The sequence below is a fragment of the Typopeltis vanoorti genome, chromosome 22 (genome assembly GCF_054136105.1).
Source record: "Typopeltis vanoorti isolate ZY-2024b chromosome 22, IOZ_Tvanoo_1.0, whole genome shotgun sequence".
Classification (NCBI taxonomy): domain Eukaryota; kingdom Metazoa; phylum Arthropoda; class Arachnida; order Uropygi; family Thelyphonidae; genus Typopeltis; species Typopeltis vanoorti.
This window is the reverse complement of record NC_143570.1, coordinates 58,303,045-58,319,170: the sequence shown is the minus strand read 5'-3', so window position 1 is coordinate 58,319,170 and position 16,126 is coordinate 58,303,045. Positions and strand designations below refer to the sequence as shown.

The 16,126-nt window shown below is 38.1% G+C and overlaps 1 protein-coding gene across 3 annotated transcripts in view; it reads left to right on the top strand.

The window, feature by feature from the left end:
* Nucleotides 1–16,126, top strand: part of LOC150094438 (rho GTPase-activating protein 12-like) — a 413,607-nt gene that overhangs the window by 131,434 nt on the left and 266,047 nt on the right. For all 3 annotated transcript variants that reach the window (XM_090412339.1, XM_090412341.1, XM_090412338.1), the window contains one exon: nucleotides 7,430–7,540. In XM_090412339.1, coding sequence (XP_090268465.1) covers nucleotides 7,430–7,540 — 111 coding nt within the window. The remainder of the gene's footprint in view (nucleotides 1–7,429; nucleotides 7,541–16,126) is intronic.

Here is a 16,126-nt window from a genome sequence, read left to right as displayed (position 1 = left end):
TGTAGGTCTCTATCATATTATCCTTCTTCCTCCTATTCACTAAACTGTAAATTTGCATCTTCTCAACCTTTCCTCATATTCAACATTCCAGAGAATAGAACCTACCTTAGTTGCATCTGGACCATTTCCAGCATCTATTTATCCTTTTGAAAACCAGGTGACTAAATCTGTGCACAGTAATTCATGTGTGGCCTGATCACAGTCTTATACAAAGGAACAAGAATCTCCTTACTTCTACCAGTCCGTGTTCTCCACATCATTCCCAGAATTCGTTGTGTTGTCCTCACAATTTTGGCAGTGGGTCCCCTAAAGTTCAAATCTTTATCCACTATTACCCCAAGATCTCTTATTTTCTCCACCTCTAACAATATATCCCCACCAAGCATAAATTCTGCATCCCATTTTTGTTTCCCAAATTTTAAAACCTCACATTTTGAACAGACATCCCCATTCCTGTGCCCATTCATTCAATCTATTCAAGTCTTGTAAGGCCACAACATTTTCTCTACTCTTCATGCTTTGTACCAAAGTTAGTTGCATTATCTGCAAACAACTGAATATCCCCATTCCATATTTTTGCCAATATGGAATGGGGATTGCTGTTTAACATACAGGTTAAACAGCAATGGCCCTAAAACAGACCCTTAAGGCACACCACTAGTGACTTTCCTCTTCTGGGATATTGCTCCCCCATACACAACTTGCTGATACCTGTCAGATAGCCAGTCTCTGATCTAATGCACTAATCTAATATCCAATCCCATCTGCCTAGTTTGATTATCAACATATCCTACAGTAATCTATCAAAATCTAAGTATACTACTGTGTATCCCTCTCCTCTGTCCAATGAAGCCATCACTTTATAATACGTAAGTAGATTACTAAAACATGACCTCTCTTTAGCAAATCCATGCTGTCCATCAAAGATAATACCATTGTCGTCAACCCAGTTCTGGAAAGGTTTGTTTCTTCTTTTATTTTATGTGTTCAAAACAGAAATGGAAAATTCCTTTGCACAACTGCACAAGACTGGTATACTGAGAACTATTAAATTACAAACTCATTTGTATTTTTTTTTAAATTCTGCATGGGCCTCATATGGGTTTGAATGCAGGTTCAAATCCCACCTTGGGCATGGATGTTTGTGATTGCAAAAATACTGGTGGTGTTGGTGGGCAGTAGATGGCACTGGCAATGATGGTAGTTGCTGTTCACTGTAGTTGGTGAATTGAGTAGTGGAGACGGAGAGTTGTAGTTGCTGTTCGCTGTAGTTGACAAATTGAGTAGTGGAGATGGAGAGTTGTAGAGTAGTGTCCTCCCTCGATAAGTCTTTGGACTCCTTGGAGGTGTCACGTAATAATAAATATAAATTTGTAAATGCCACTGAGGAGAAATTGTATGTTTTGTACTTTCTAAGTGACCGGACGTGAAAAAACTGTTTCTATCTTTGTTTCTATTTTTACTGTCATATTGGGTAGAGAGATACTTCATGGATTGTGAGCTGTGCTTTACATTGAAACCGAAGCTGCATGGATGGAGAAAGAATAATGGTTTTAGAATAAAGTAACTAAATAGAATTTTTGGGCTTGGATGGTGGCTGAAGTTACTGAAGGGTGCAATGAATTACATGTGAGGCAATAATCTGGAGGCAGTCACATGCACACAAGTGGTGAGTTTAAGACAGGAAAATAAAAGTTTTGAAAATTAGTTATAGAAAAGTAAACACATCAATTTAACAGATTTTTGTATGTGAGGATATAATCTAGTGTGAGTTGGACAAGTTGCATTTGAGCCTATAAGCTATATCAAATTAAATTATATGCATTTATTATGTCCTTAAGGAAGGGGAATCTTCTTCTCTTTAAGGATTTGGTTTGCCTGTTCTGACTTCATTGGTCTTTCCATCTTGCCACTGGTTTTCCCCCTCACTCTCTTTACCTTTGGTCTATATCTATCCACTTAGAAGGGGGATCATTCTACAAAAATAATAAATAGTGTCATTATATATTTTTAGCATAACATATGACTTTGGAGAAGAACAAATCCATCTGACCATGTGTAGTCTGTTATGAGACGATTCATCTGGGTGTAGTGTAAGTCAGTCAAATATGCATTGATGAAGCATGTAACATACAAAAATTGTGTCTTACATAACGCATCTCTGTTTATAATAACATTATCACCACTCGAAATGCAATTTAAAATTTTTCTGAACATAACCAATTATTTTCTAGTAACAATTCACCTAAATTTCTGTGGACTGTTTCAACAAGTATATAAAGTAATACACATTTTCAAGTAAATAAACCAAATTAATTGTAACTATTACTTAAGGGCTTGGAATTCTGTTTGACCAGACATTAAAGTAACGAGCTAATGAAACTAATTTAGAGGTTTGTAGTTTCATAATTGCCATCCTTATTCCACTTCAGGCACTCTACTATGAGGCTAGGATATCCCGTTACATTTTTTTTTTTTTTTTTGAAGTTATCTTTAACTGTTCAAGTTATCAGAATATGCAGCTCTCTCACCGGTGCTTAAAAAAAGTTTTTATGGTAACAAATTTCTCTACCTTCTGAAAACTATTTCTGTTTTTTAATTTGCAGAATGTTTTTTTTTAACAATCAGAAGGTTATGCTGTGGTTACAGGTTTTTAGGTTGAACTTTTTTTCCTGTCTTTTTTTATTATAGCCTTAAGTCATTTTTCTGCATTCTAAACAATCTTTGCTGATGGGTACATGAAGCATGTGAGTTGAGAGGGGAACAGAAATCTAGTGTGACATATCCTCTCATAGCAGGGTCAGATCTACTAATGATTATAGTTGTTATGAGGGCAGTCTTAGGATAAAAATAAACTGAGGTTTTAACAGTCTGTAAGAAGTTAGTTTTTCTTAAATTGTCTAAAACCAATTATTGTGAATAATTCTGGTTATTAGTGGTAACTTGACTGTGTGCGTGCGCACACACACACACACACACAGGGGTCCAAAACCTAAGGATGAACACTATTTCTGAAGATTATAACCACAAATTCAAATGAATCAACTTGTGGCAATTTGTATAACGGACAATTTCGAGTAGAAAATAGGTACATATTCAAATTTTCAAATTTGCATGTAAAGGGGTCAGGTAGCACTCAACAGGATAAAAGACTGTGCTAAATGACTTTTTGTGAAGGAATAAAGTTGTAAACTTGGACGTCTTGTAATGTCTCAAAGACATCATCTAGGTGATTTCACACAGGGGAGAATTATTGGAAAGTTTGAATGAAGGCCGCAGAGAGTTCGGAAGCTCACATAATGTTGTATCCAGGCTCTGGGCAGCATTTCAAACCAATGGAATGTGTTCCAGACATTTGCTAACAGGTCGCCCTAGCTCTATTGCAGAGCATGAAGACAGACTTTTTTGGTTATAACAACAAAATGTGATCACCCCATGGCAGGTCAACTTGCAAGTCTGTTCCATTCAAGCACAGGTACATGACTATCTCAACAAACTGTGGCAAGACATCTGCAACAAGTAAGCCTATATACTGATAGCTTGTGGTCTGCATCCCTTTATCCACAGTTCATCATAGAGCATGTTTTTGGTGTTGTATCCATAAAAATTGGACAAGACATCAGTTGGTTAAAGTACTCTTTACAGATGAGTCGTTTTTGTCTTTTGTCCAGTTCTAGACTACACTTGATCTGGTGTGAAAGTGGTACTGCTTGCCTTTATGAGGATGTTCTTGAAAGGGATAGATACAGCATTGCTAGGGTCATGGTGTGGAGAGGAATTATGCTTAACTGACGCACCGAGCTGGTGAACGGTATTGCAATGAAGTTTGTCAGTGTCATGTTTGATTGTTCTGTGGTGCTGCAGGTGAATTCATTTTTGTGGATGACAATGCCACTGTGGATCATACACGAGCAGTCGAGATACTTCTGGAAACGAAGGATATTAATCGAATCAAGTGACCAGCACACTCCCCACATGTCAACCCCATAAAACATGTTTAGGGTGCAATAAGGAAATGCATTGCTGCTCAAAATTCCCCTTCAGAAAACAAACAAGGCCTATCCTTTCTCTGAAGGAGGAGTGGACCAGTTTGCCTCAAGAATCAGTTGTGCAAAGAACTGAACAATTGTTCTAAGTAATATATGATATGAGAGCTGCATTGCATTTCGGGATGGACATGTTCTATCCTGAAATGTCTCTTCTTTGATTTCTGTAAGCACTGTACATTAATTCCTTAACACATTTTGCAGTAAGAAGACACATTATTGCATGAAATTCCCCTGTTGAAAATAAACAAGGTCTTATCCTTGATCTGAAGGAGAAGTGGACCAGTTTGTCTCAAGAACTCTTGAATCACTTTTGCTAAGCATAGTACAATATTGTGAGAGCTGCATTGCAGTTCAGGATGGACATATTCCATACTGAAATGTCTCTCTGCATAGTTTTCTGTGTAAGCACTGTGCATTAATTCCTTAACTACATCCTTAGGAAATTTGTAACTTTTTGCCAAAAACGTATTGCAATTTATATGAACTTGCAATACATTTAATTTGTATGAAATTTATGAAACATTTTTTGTGTAATATAATTTATTAGTATGCCAGCAATAAATTTGTGTCCATATTTGGCTGTAGTCATGCAAATTTTTTCATATACAAATAAAAATGTAGTTCGACCTTAGCTTTTGGACACCACTGTGTATATATATGTTACAGTCGCTCCTTGACTTTCGACCACTCATATTTATGATGGCCATCCATCATAAAAATAAATGAAAAAAACATTAACATGTTTGTCATATTTCGTGCTACAATAAAACTTCTACTGTGGTTATTAATTGCCAGACTCAAATGTTAGCCAACCTAACCCTATTGGGATGTTATAAGACCTCTGCTATGCCTAAAGAGAAGCAAGATGCATTTATGTTAACTGATGCCAAACAAAACTTACGAAAGACTTTTTTTTTGGATCATGTAAATACCAGAAAATACTGAAAATCTTTTTGAGAATACTTTCCATCCACATTTTTTCGATCATTCCAACAATTAAATGAGACCCACAGCAGTCTGACAAGAAGCACTTCATCAGTGAATTGAGTTTGAGGAGAAGTATGATAGCTGTTGTATGAATGATGGCTAGTATGAGAATAAATGGATCTCCCACAATGAGTCTTCTGACTACATGGGGATAACCTGTATAATAATGCAACGATAATAATAATTTTAGTTCCACTACTAAGTTATCAATATATGCAAATGCTGCTTGTTATAGATTATTTAAATATAGTTTAAATATACCAACCAAATATAGAATTTCCCTTAATTATTGGTTTCTAATATAACTTGAAAGATTCTCTTCCCCATCTATATAGTTTTGATTTTGATGGAGGCACATGTTATTTTGACCCTACACATGAAAGGTCACAAGACCTTCAATACTACACTGTTTTGTGTGCACAAGTGTTTAAGGAGAAAAATATAGCCTGTTGATATGTTTCTTAAAGAGTGGAAGTTCTACTCAGTGGGAAAAACAGCATGGGGGGGAGATTGTTCTAATGATAAGTTAGTGCAGTGTGAAGTTGGACGGTGTATGGCTTACGGCCAGTGGCTGCTCTAGTTCTTCTATGGTTAGAAGAAAGTGGAGGAATGGTAGTAGCCAATTCAGAGGAGCAATGCTCATGAAAGTACCTATAAAGATGGCACAGCACTGAAACAGGGTACCTATGTTAAAGTGACTGAAGGTAGTCTCTGTAAGGGAAGGGTCATCTATTAAGAGATTTCTCTCTTTTGAATATCATCAAGAATTCTTAGAGAGGTCTTGGGTGCTCCAACCCAAATGTGGGAACAGTACTCCAAAGTTGGATGGCTCTGAGACTTAGGGCAGGGGTCGGCAGGCTGCTTGTGGCCCAAACGTGCATTTTTGGCAGCCCATAAAAAGTTGACCATACTTACGTGGCATGTGGCCCATATGTTGAATTATTTAAATAATACATTTTGCAATATGAATAATAAATTAAAAATAATTTTATACCTATACTTTGTGATATCACCTGTGCAATTTGGAAATACAAACAAAAGGAAACTTTTGTTGGTATTATTGAAGATTTACAAACAGAAGTTTCAACAAGATTTCTTGATTTTCATAAAAATAGCATTCAAATGCGATTATTTTTGAACACTTTTAATGTCGACATTGATGACATACCAACCAACTAGAGATGAAAGTTTTGGAATTGCAGCACAATAAAACATTAAAGAACACATTTTCATTAGAAAATATCCAAAAATTTTATCGATGCTTACCAAAAAAAAATTTGAAGGATTAATGAAACTTTTGTTGGTATTATTGAAGATTTACAAACAGAAGTTTCAACAAGATTTCTTGATTTTCATAAAAATAGCATTCAAATGCGATTATTTTTGAACACTTTTAATGTCGACATTGATGACATACCAACCAACTAGAGATGAAAGTTTTGGAATTGCAGCACAATAAAACATTAAAGAACACATTTTCATTAGAAAATATCCAAAAATTTTATCGATGCTTACCAAAAAAAAAATTTGAAGGATTAATGAGTTTCGCGAAGATGATGATTTTTGTGTGGGTAATAAGGCAGGCTTGAGTTTTTTGGCATTGATTTGGGCATGCCATTGTTGTTTATTGGGCATGTCCAATATCTCTCATGACCTGCAGAGATATGGCAGCTTATATGAACTTACAACACAAATGATTTGTATTCATACAAATTAAATTTGTATGAATTCTGCCATTCTCATTCTACAGCTAACCTCCAGAAGGCATGCCATAAGATGGCAGTTTTTTCAGGAGGCCTCGAATGCCAGATATAATGAAATACCTTAGAAATATCAAGAGCGATTAATATGAATTTTTCCAAATCTTTCCATGGTCTCAACTACCTTTGGATTCATGGTCTGAATCCAAACGTAGGTGAGATTAGCTAGGAGGTTGGCTGTAGAATGAGAATGGCAGAATTCATATTGGTGATCATTAATTCACTGATGAGTACCCAGGTAATGAAAAAGCTGCTTGTTGATAACCCTCTCCATCATTTTCGAAAGTTTTTGTGGCATGCCCAACCCAAGGCCAAGGACAGCTTGAGATGATTTGTCCTTGCTCATGGCAAACTTGTTAAGCTTCCATTATTTTCAACTTTGGGTGCTTCATAAAGTGTATGACTATCGCTATCTGCTGTATGATAATTTCTTTTCATTGTGGTTTTTTTCTTGGTGTAAATGGCCATCACGTGAAAAAAAGATACTTCTGGTGGTATGGAAAAGAAAGAGACCATTGAAACAGGAATAAAAGCAGAATGTGTGTGAGAGAGATGATTACTAGCAATTCAGTTCCATGTAAATCATTTTATTCCATTATTAAAACAAGTTTTTAAATATTTTCTTGTTTTTAGTGGTTATCTTCTTTGGATGATAATAACAGGGTGTACTACTATGAAGAAAATAGTAAAGAATCATTTTGGGAATTACCAGATATTACCCTTGCTGACAGTATTGCCATAGAGGTAAGCTATTCACGTTTTAAAGAATACTAGTCAGTAACATCTCATTAATTTTCTTGAAAGATTGATTTAAGTGTGCAGTATTAAATTTCCTTTAATACTATATATATCTGGTAAGTTAGCCTAGTTGATAATCTTTTGACATGTTATTTTTAGCTATTTGCTTGTCAAGGCTATAATTGTGGCATGTCCTCATTACACAAACTTTATCACCAGATGTCAAACACCATGAACAGCTGAAATGTATAAACTCCTCAAGCTAATATGGCAAAAAGAAGAAATCCTACTTGATTGTAATGCAGCCATATTGTGCCCTTTTTTTTTTTTTTAACAGAGTAACTAAAGAGATATCTCTTGGACACTTGCTACATAATACTCTACACTGATATGTAAAGCATATACATTAATTCTTTAAATATCAGAGACCATCAGTGTGGTTTCTGCAAGGGATAGTTGACAGCTGCTCATATTTTTATTCTCCAGAAATTTTTAGAAAAACATCTCATGTTTGTAGCCTGTAAACAAGCATGTGACAAGACAATATACAATTTACATTATACAATTGAAATGATGAGACACAATGAGACTTTTTGGAATACCACAAAAGTATATAATGATATGACTATGTAATTTCCACACCATCTGCATGGTATGTTTCCTACAGGAACATTCATCAAGTTTTGAAATTAAATCTGGACTTCACCAAGGAAGTGCTCTCTAACCAACTCTGTACAACCTAGCATTGGAAAAAGTCATTCGAGACCTAACTGAACAAAGGAAATGAATGGGAAAAATGTCCTGTTGACATCATTATCCTTGGTGACTCATCAGAATGTTATACAAACCACATCCAATTTAATTAAACCTATGGGTCTTGTCGTAAATAGTGAAAACACTAAATATATGTGCATTTCAAGGATGCATCAGGATCAATCTAACTTGATTGTTGAGAATTATATCTTTGAGCTTTTTCTAAATCACTTAGGGAATTGAACAACGTAGATCCGAATATAAATTAAATTATACTTTAATAAATATCTCCGATATTTCGGCAATGTCACGTTGCCATTTTCAAAAGGAACTTACAAAAAAGTTACGTGCATGCAGGCACTACAACACAGTAACTGAGAATGAAGATATGAAGCTATCGTTCTCCTAGAAGTCCTGATGGTGCCCTCTAGCGGGCTAAGTAGGTGTTCTTGGCCGTTGGGCTGAAGGTCTGCTGATGTATGCCTCCCAAATTTGGGGCAATCGCATACAACCAAATTTGTTGAGGTTTGGGGAGTTTCTTAGGGCTGAGGCTGATTCCATAAATAGTCTTTCGAATTTGTATTTGCTACGGTGTATTACTGTAGCTTTCTTCCACCGTATTCTGCGGCGTGTATCCAGAGCATAGTCTGCAAGACCAGAATGGCTGTACTTGTGAAACCGGATGTAGTCCTTGTGTTCAGAAATTCTGATATTCGCTGTCCTGCCTGTTTGGCCAAAGTGCGATGGTTTACAACTGCAAGAGACATGGTATACACCAGTTAGGTCTAGGGAAAGTGGTTGGTCTTTGGTGGAGCAGATAAGGGATGCCAATTTTCTGTAAGGCCTGTAACAGGAGGTGAGGTCATGTTTTTTTAAAATTTTGATAATTTTTTCCGAGGTGCCTCGGATGTAATGAATGGTGATGGATTTAGAGTAATCTTTGATGTGGAGGGGGGGTGGGGGATGGGGGGGCTGTGGTTTGTAGGTTTTAATATTTTTTGGATTTTTTTTGGGGGGGGGTAGCCATTGGCTGAGAAAGTGTTGAGGATGTGATTTAGTTCAGTGTTTAGGGCCATGTCGTTAGAACAGATTAGTTTAGCCCTGTTGTATAGTGTTTTCACCACCCCATATTGTTGTGAGGGGGGGGGGAATTGTTGGTGAATGTATCTGCCTGTATGGGTGGCTTTTCTATAAACTGAGAAAACCAAGGTTCCATCAGGCTGGCAGGCGACTAGTGGAAAGGGAGGCTGTTGTTTTCCTCTTTTTCCAGGGTGAACTTGATTCTGGAGTGTTGGTTGTTTAAGTGTGTAAGGAAGGAGAGGAGTGTTTCAGAGCCATGTGGCCAAATAGTGAACACATCATCAACGTAGCGGAGCTATATGGTTGGTTTTTGTGGGGCAGAGGCTAAGGCTTTTTCTTCAAAGGTCTCCATAAAGAAATTGGCCAAGGGCGGGGAGAGTGGTGAACCCATGGCTGTCCCCTCTATTTGTTTGTAGAATTTTCCCTGCCAAACGAAATAGCCTGAGTTCATTGTGAACTGAAATAGGGCTGAGATATCAGGAGAAAATTTAGCTTGGATTAGCTCTAAAGTTTCCTTGAGTGGGACATTTGTGAATAAGGAGGAGATGTCAAAGCTGACCATTATGTCAGTATGTTGGAGTGTAAGGTTTTCTATGCTGGCTTTGAAGTGGGCTGAGTTTTTTGTGTGTGATGGTGTGTTGCCAGTATAGTGTGCGAGCTCTTTGGCCAAATGTTTAGCTAATTTGTATGTGGGGGAATCAATGCCATCCACTATGGGACGTAATGGCACATTTTCTTTATGTATTTTTGGGAGTCTGTAAATACGGGGGGGGCGGGGGGTATAGAGTTAAACGACTTTAATCTGTTGGTAACTTCTACAGGCCAAGAAGTAACTTTCTTAAGGAGCCTGTGAAGTTTTCTGATTTGTGAGTTGGTGGGATTATATTCGATAGGGAAGTAAGTAGCCCGATCTAATAGAAGAGCATCAAGCTTACCTTTGTAGTCCTTTTGATTAAGTACTACAGTTGCATTTCCCTTATCCGCTTTGGTGATAACTAATTCTTTATTATTCTTCATTTCCTATAGAGCTTTAAATTCCTTGTTGGATATGTTGGTTTTTGGTGGTCTTGCTTTGGAAAGGACACAAGCTACATCCAGTTTTACACTGTGGGCGATTTGATGTGGAAGGTGGCAAATTCCCCTTTCGATCTGGATCATAATATCCTCACTGGGTATTTTTCTGGGAGCAATGGTGAAGTTGTGGCCACGTGCAAGTGCGTTGAGTGCTTCAGGCTTCAGGGTGACTGAAGAAAGGTTGATTACGGTGTTGGTAGCAAGTTTTGGATTGACGGTAGAATTCTTTTTTAATTTTTCAAATTTTTTCCTCTGTCGGCCTCGTATTTTTTCAAATTCTTTGTCTGCAGCGGTACACGAGATGTCATGTAAAATAGACCACAGTTCGTGATTTACAGTGCACGACAGTTCATCTTCAAAAGCACGAATAGCTTTGTTAATTTCCGCTAAGAGGTAATTTGTTCGCGAAGCAACGCGTAGCTAGCGCGGTTATATATACGGAGAGTTTTTTGCGAGACAAAACGGTGCTTGAATTTTACACAGTTTGGGATTACTTTATTATCTTGGCAGCGTTTCAGGAAAGTTGGACGATTTAATTGTCTAGACAGCTTCAACTTCATTTTACCATAGTGGTGGGCCTTCCGTGTGAAAGTATCTCCGTGTATGATGTTGATTTTCGTAGACAGGCTTATACGTTGGTTATGCATTTCTAAATCACTTAAGGAATTGAGCAACATAGATCCGAATATAAATTAAATTATACTGTAATAAATATCTCCGATATTTCGGCAACGTCACGTTGCCATTTTCAAAAGGAACTTACAAAAACGTTATGTGCACGCACAACACAGTAACTGAGAATGAAGATATTAAGCTATCGTTCTCCTAGAAGTCCTGATGGTGCCCTCTAGCTGGCTAAGTAGGTGTTCTTGGCCGTTGGGCTGAAGGTCTGCTGATGTATGCCTCCCAAATTTGGGCCAGTTGCATACAACCAAATTTGCTGAGGTTTGGGGAGTTTCTTAGGGCTGAGGCTGATTCCATAAATAGTCTTTCGAATTTGTATTTGCTACGGTGTATTACTGTAGCTTTCTTCCACTGTATTCTGTGGCATGTATCCAGAGCATGGTCTGCAAGACCAGAATGGCTGTACTTGTGAAACCGAATGTAGTCCTTGTGTTCAGAAGTTCGTGATATTCGCTGTCCTGCCTGTTTGGCCAAAGTACGACAGTTTATAACTGCAAGGGACCTGGTATACACCAGGTAGGTCTAGGGAAAGTGGTTGGTCTTTGGTGGAGCGGATAAGGGATGCCAATTTTCTGTAAGGCCTGTAACAGGAGGTGAGGTCATGTTTTTTTAAAATTTTGATAATTTTTTCCGAGGTGCCTCGGATGTAATGAATGGTGATGGATTTAGAGTAATCTTTGATGTGGAGGGGGGGTGGGGGATGGGGGCTGTGGTTTGTAGGTTTTAATATTTTTTGGATTTTTTGGGGAGGGGGTAGCCATTGGCTGAGAAAGTGTTGAGGATGTGATTTAGTTCAGTGTTTAGAGCATGTCGTTAGAACAGATTAGTTTAGCCCTGTTGTATAGTGTTTTCACCACTCCATATTGTTGTGATGTGGGGGGGGGGATTGTTGGTGAATGTATCTGCCTGTATATAGAAAACCCACCCATACAGGCAGATACATTCACCAACAATCCCCCCCCCCCCACATCACAACAATATGGAGTGGTGAAAACACTATACAACAGGGCTAAACTAATCTGTTCTAACGACATGGCTCTAAACACTGAACTAAATCACATCCTCAACACTTTCTCAGCCAATGGCTACCCCCCCCCCCCAAAAAAAAATCCAAAAAAATTAAACCTACAAACCACAGCCCCCCTCCCCCTCTCCACAACAAAGATTACTCTAAATCCATCACCATTCCCTACATTCGAGGCACCTCGGGAAAAAATTACCAAAATTTTAAAAAAACATGACCTCACCTCCTGTTACAGGCCTTACAGAAAATTGGCATCCCTTATCCACTCCACCAAAGACCAACCACTTTCCCTAGACCTAGCTGGTGTATACCATGTCCCTTGCAGTTGTAAACCGTCGTACTTTGGCCAAACAGGCAGGACAGCGAATATCAGAATTTCTGAACACAAGGACTACATCCGGTTTCACAAGTACAGCCATTCTGGTCTTGCAGACCATGCTCTGGATACACACCACAGAATATGGTGGAAGAAAGCTACAGTAATACACCGTAGCAAATACAAATTCGAAAGACTATTTATGGAATCAGCCTCAGCCCTAAGAAACTCCCCAAACCTCAGCAAATTTGGTTGTATGCGACTGCCCCAAATTTGGGAGGCATACATCAGCAGACCTTCAGCCCAACGGCCAGGAACACCTACTTATCCCGTTAGAGGGCACCATCAGGACTTCTAGGAGAACGATAGCTTCATATCTTCATTCTCAGTTACTGTGTTGTAGTGCCTGCGTGCACGTAACTATTTTGTAAGTTCCTTTTGAAAATGACAACGTGACGTTGCCGAAATATTGGAGATATTTATTAAAGTATAATTTAATTTATATTCGGATCTATGTTGTTCAATTCCCTAAGTGATTTAGAAATGCATAACCAACGTATAAGCCTGTCTACGAGAAACTATATCTTTGAGCAAGTGGATAATTTTAACTGTCTAGGAGTCAAATTAACAGATACCATGATATGCATCAAGAGCTGGAGGAGAGAATTGAGAAGGTCAATCATGGATGTTTTACAGTTTCACAGTTCTTAAAATATATTATAAATGTGGTGAAGGTAACACAGAGGATTGCTGCAGTAATTAGAAGGATGCTGACCTGCAGAGATAAAAGGTTTATCATTCCGTTGTATAAGACTCTGATCAGACCACACTTAGACTATTGTTCTCAGATTTGGTCCCCAGGATTTGAAGGGGATAAATTAACTGTGGAAAGAGTATAAAGGCAGATAACAAAGATGGTTTTAGGACTGTTCAATGTTAATTATGAGGATCGGCTAAGGGAATGTGGACTGCAGAGTTTGGTGGATAGAAGAAGGAGAGGTGATATGATTGAGACTTTTAAACTGTTGAGAGGTTGTTATAAGGTTGACACTGCGGAATTCTTTCGCTTGGTTGAAGAGCGGGAAGGAGTGATGACAAGGGGGGAGGCCATCCCTGGAAGTTATGGAAGGAAGCTGTGAGCAAGAAGGTGAGGAGTGGTTTCTGTGCATGGAGGGTGGTTGAACTATGGAATGCATTGCCTGATAGAGTGGTGAGAGCGAGAACAGTCAATGAGTTTAAGGAGTGGTATGATAGATTTCGTGTTTCCTAGAAGGGACCTCCTGCGATGAGTCTTGATAGACTTTGTGTTTCCTAGGAAGGACCTCTCACGATGAGTCTTTTGAGTCCATGGAGGCCTGAATAATAATAATAATAATAAATGAAGAATATTTTCAGGAAAATCCATTTAGGCTGTCTAAAACTGATGTTAACCTACAGTTGTGAAACATAGTCATCAACAAAGGGTAAGGCGTTAGAAAATTTCTCATTTGAAAGAAAAGTAATAAGAAAATTTTCTCTTGCAATCAAAATATGGAATGAAGACATAATGAACTATGAAATCTCTTTGAAAGATATTTGGAGAGTACATAACCAGTTTATCAAACAAATGAAATTGACAAGAAAAGAGCCACAGGAAGACTTTGAACAGATGGATGGATTGTTAATGAGATATCTAAGACAGCTGGATAAGCACTTTGTACCAAATGCAGCATGTGATAGAGACAAATGGAGAAACCTAGTGATGGCAACAATAGACCTAAATGCTCCATTAAGTTGTTGAGGAGTATAATTCTATGTGTGATAGTTTGGTAAAGGTATGAGACTGAGCAGAAGTAAGACAGAGTATATGTGTTGCGCAGTGGGCAGTGGCCAGGAGACAGACCTGGAGCTGGAAGGAAATGTCATCAGGAAGGTGAGAGACTTTAGATACTTAGGTTCGACAGTGGAAGAAGATGGAGGAGGTGAGAAGGAAGTGGGATGCAGGATACAAGCAGGTTGGAGGAACTGGAGGGAGATGGCTGGAGTGTTATGTGATAAGAGGGTGCCGATCAAAATGAAAGGCAAAATTTATAGGACAGTAGTGAGGCCAGCTATGACATATGCTATAGAAACTGTGGCCCTGAGGAAAAATAACATCAACAAGATGGAAGTAGCAGAGATGAGAATGCTTAGGTGGATGTGCGGTGTGACCAGAAAGGATCATCTGAGAAATGACTATGTCAGGGGAACAGTGAAAGTTACGAACTTAGGAGCAAAAATACAGGAGGCAAGGTTGAGATGGTTTGGTCATGTGATGAGGAGGGAGGATGAATATGTGGGAAGAAGGGTCATGCAGATGGATGTGCAAGGAAGGCGGAAGCGGTGAGCGGCCAAAGAAGAGATGGAGGGAGCTGGTAGAAGAGGACTTGAAGATGAAGAACTTGGATGTGGTGACAGCCCAAGACAGGAAGGTGTGGAGGAGACTCATAACAAACAGTGACCCCACTTAAGTGGGAGAAGCTGCAGAAGAAGAAGAAGAAGAAGATAGTTTGGTAAAGACATAAATAACTAACTCTTTAGGTTTGTTGTTTTCAGTGCTTTTTTTCTGGTGGTACGCAACGGTATGCAGTACTGGCACGTTTTTTCTTAAGTTTTTAAAAATTTGTGATTTATTGACAGCAAAATGTATTATAAATATTCCAGTAGATGGTACTGTGTTCATGAATTGAATTTTCAGTTTTGATTACTCATAAGTTGGTACCCTGATTTCCTGTTTCATAGGTTGGTGCGCAACTGAAAACAGGAAGTTGTGTTCATTTCCAATTGCTTCCAGTACCAGTTTATCAGTTCTATATTCACTCTGCATCAGGCAGGTGTTCACGTGAGTTTTGAATTAATCTAAGTTAAATCAGTGCAATCATTGTTCAAAATGAGTAAAATAAGTAGTTACTTTATGCCAATGAGTAAAAAAAGGCAAGCTGAAGAATCAGAAAAAAAAGGATCACGAAACCAAGACCGAAGATCCATGTGGTCAAAGGGAAGCAGATTCTGATAATGATTGGCCCGAATGTTGGACACGTTTGCAGAAAAATTATTTCTGTGAGAGATTATGTCGAGAATAAAATGTTGGGCTGTAAAGTTTGTTGCGATGTCGGAAGTCTTGCCATCGCTAAACACGTGGGAACGAAAATTTCATCGAAGTGGGCAAATGATAAAAGAAGTCATTTTGGAGAATCTTGCAAACAACAGTTAATGTCATTAAGAAAAAAGATTTATGATCATAAGGAGAGTGCAGCACACAAAGCATGCCAAAAAATAAAATCTGAAGCAAAAAACGAAACATTAGAGAAAGTTTTCCTAAATACTTTATCTCATAATAAAGACATAACAGGAAAAGTGTTTTGAACCGCTTACAAAGTTGCGAGGAGAAATCAGTCATTTAACAACTTTGAAGACGAAATAAATTTACAGGAACTTAATGGACTAGACACAGGATATGCAAATGCTTGCATTAACATTGTGAGCCATATCACAAATGAAATGAGAAAAACATTAATAGACAATATAGTGAACTTCAAAAACAAAATATCGTTACTTATTGATGAATTGACAGCTGTGAGTAACACAATAACATTGATTGTTATTGTTCATGTAGTTCTTCCTGAACTTTCAGCTCCTGTGA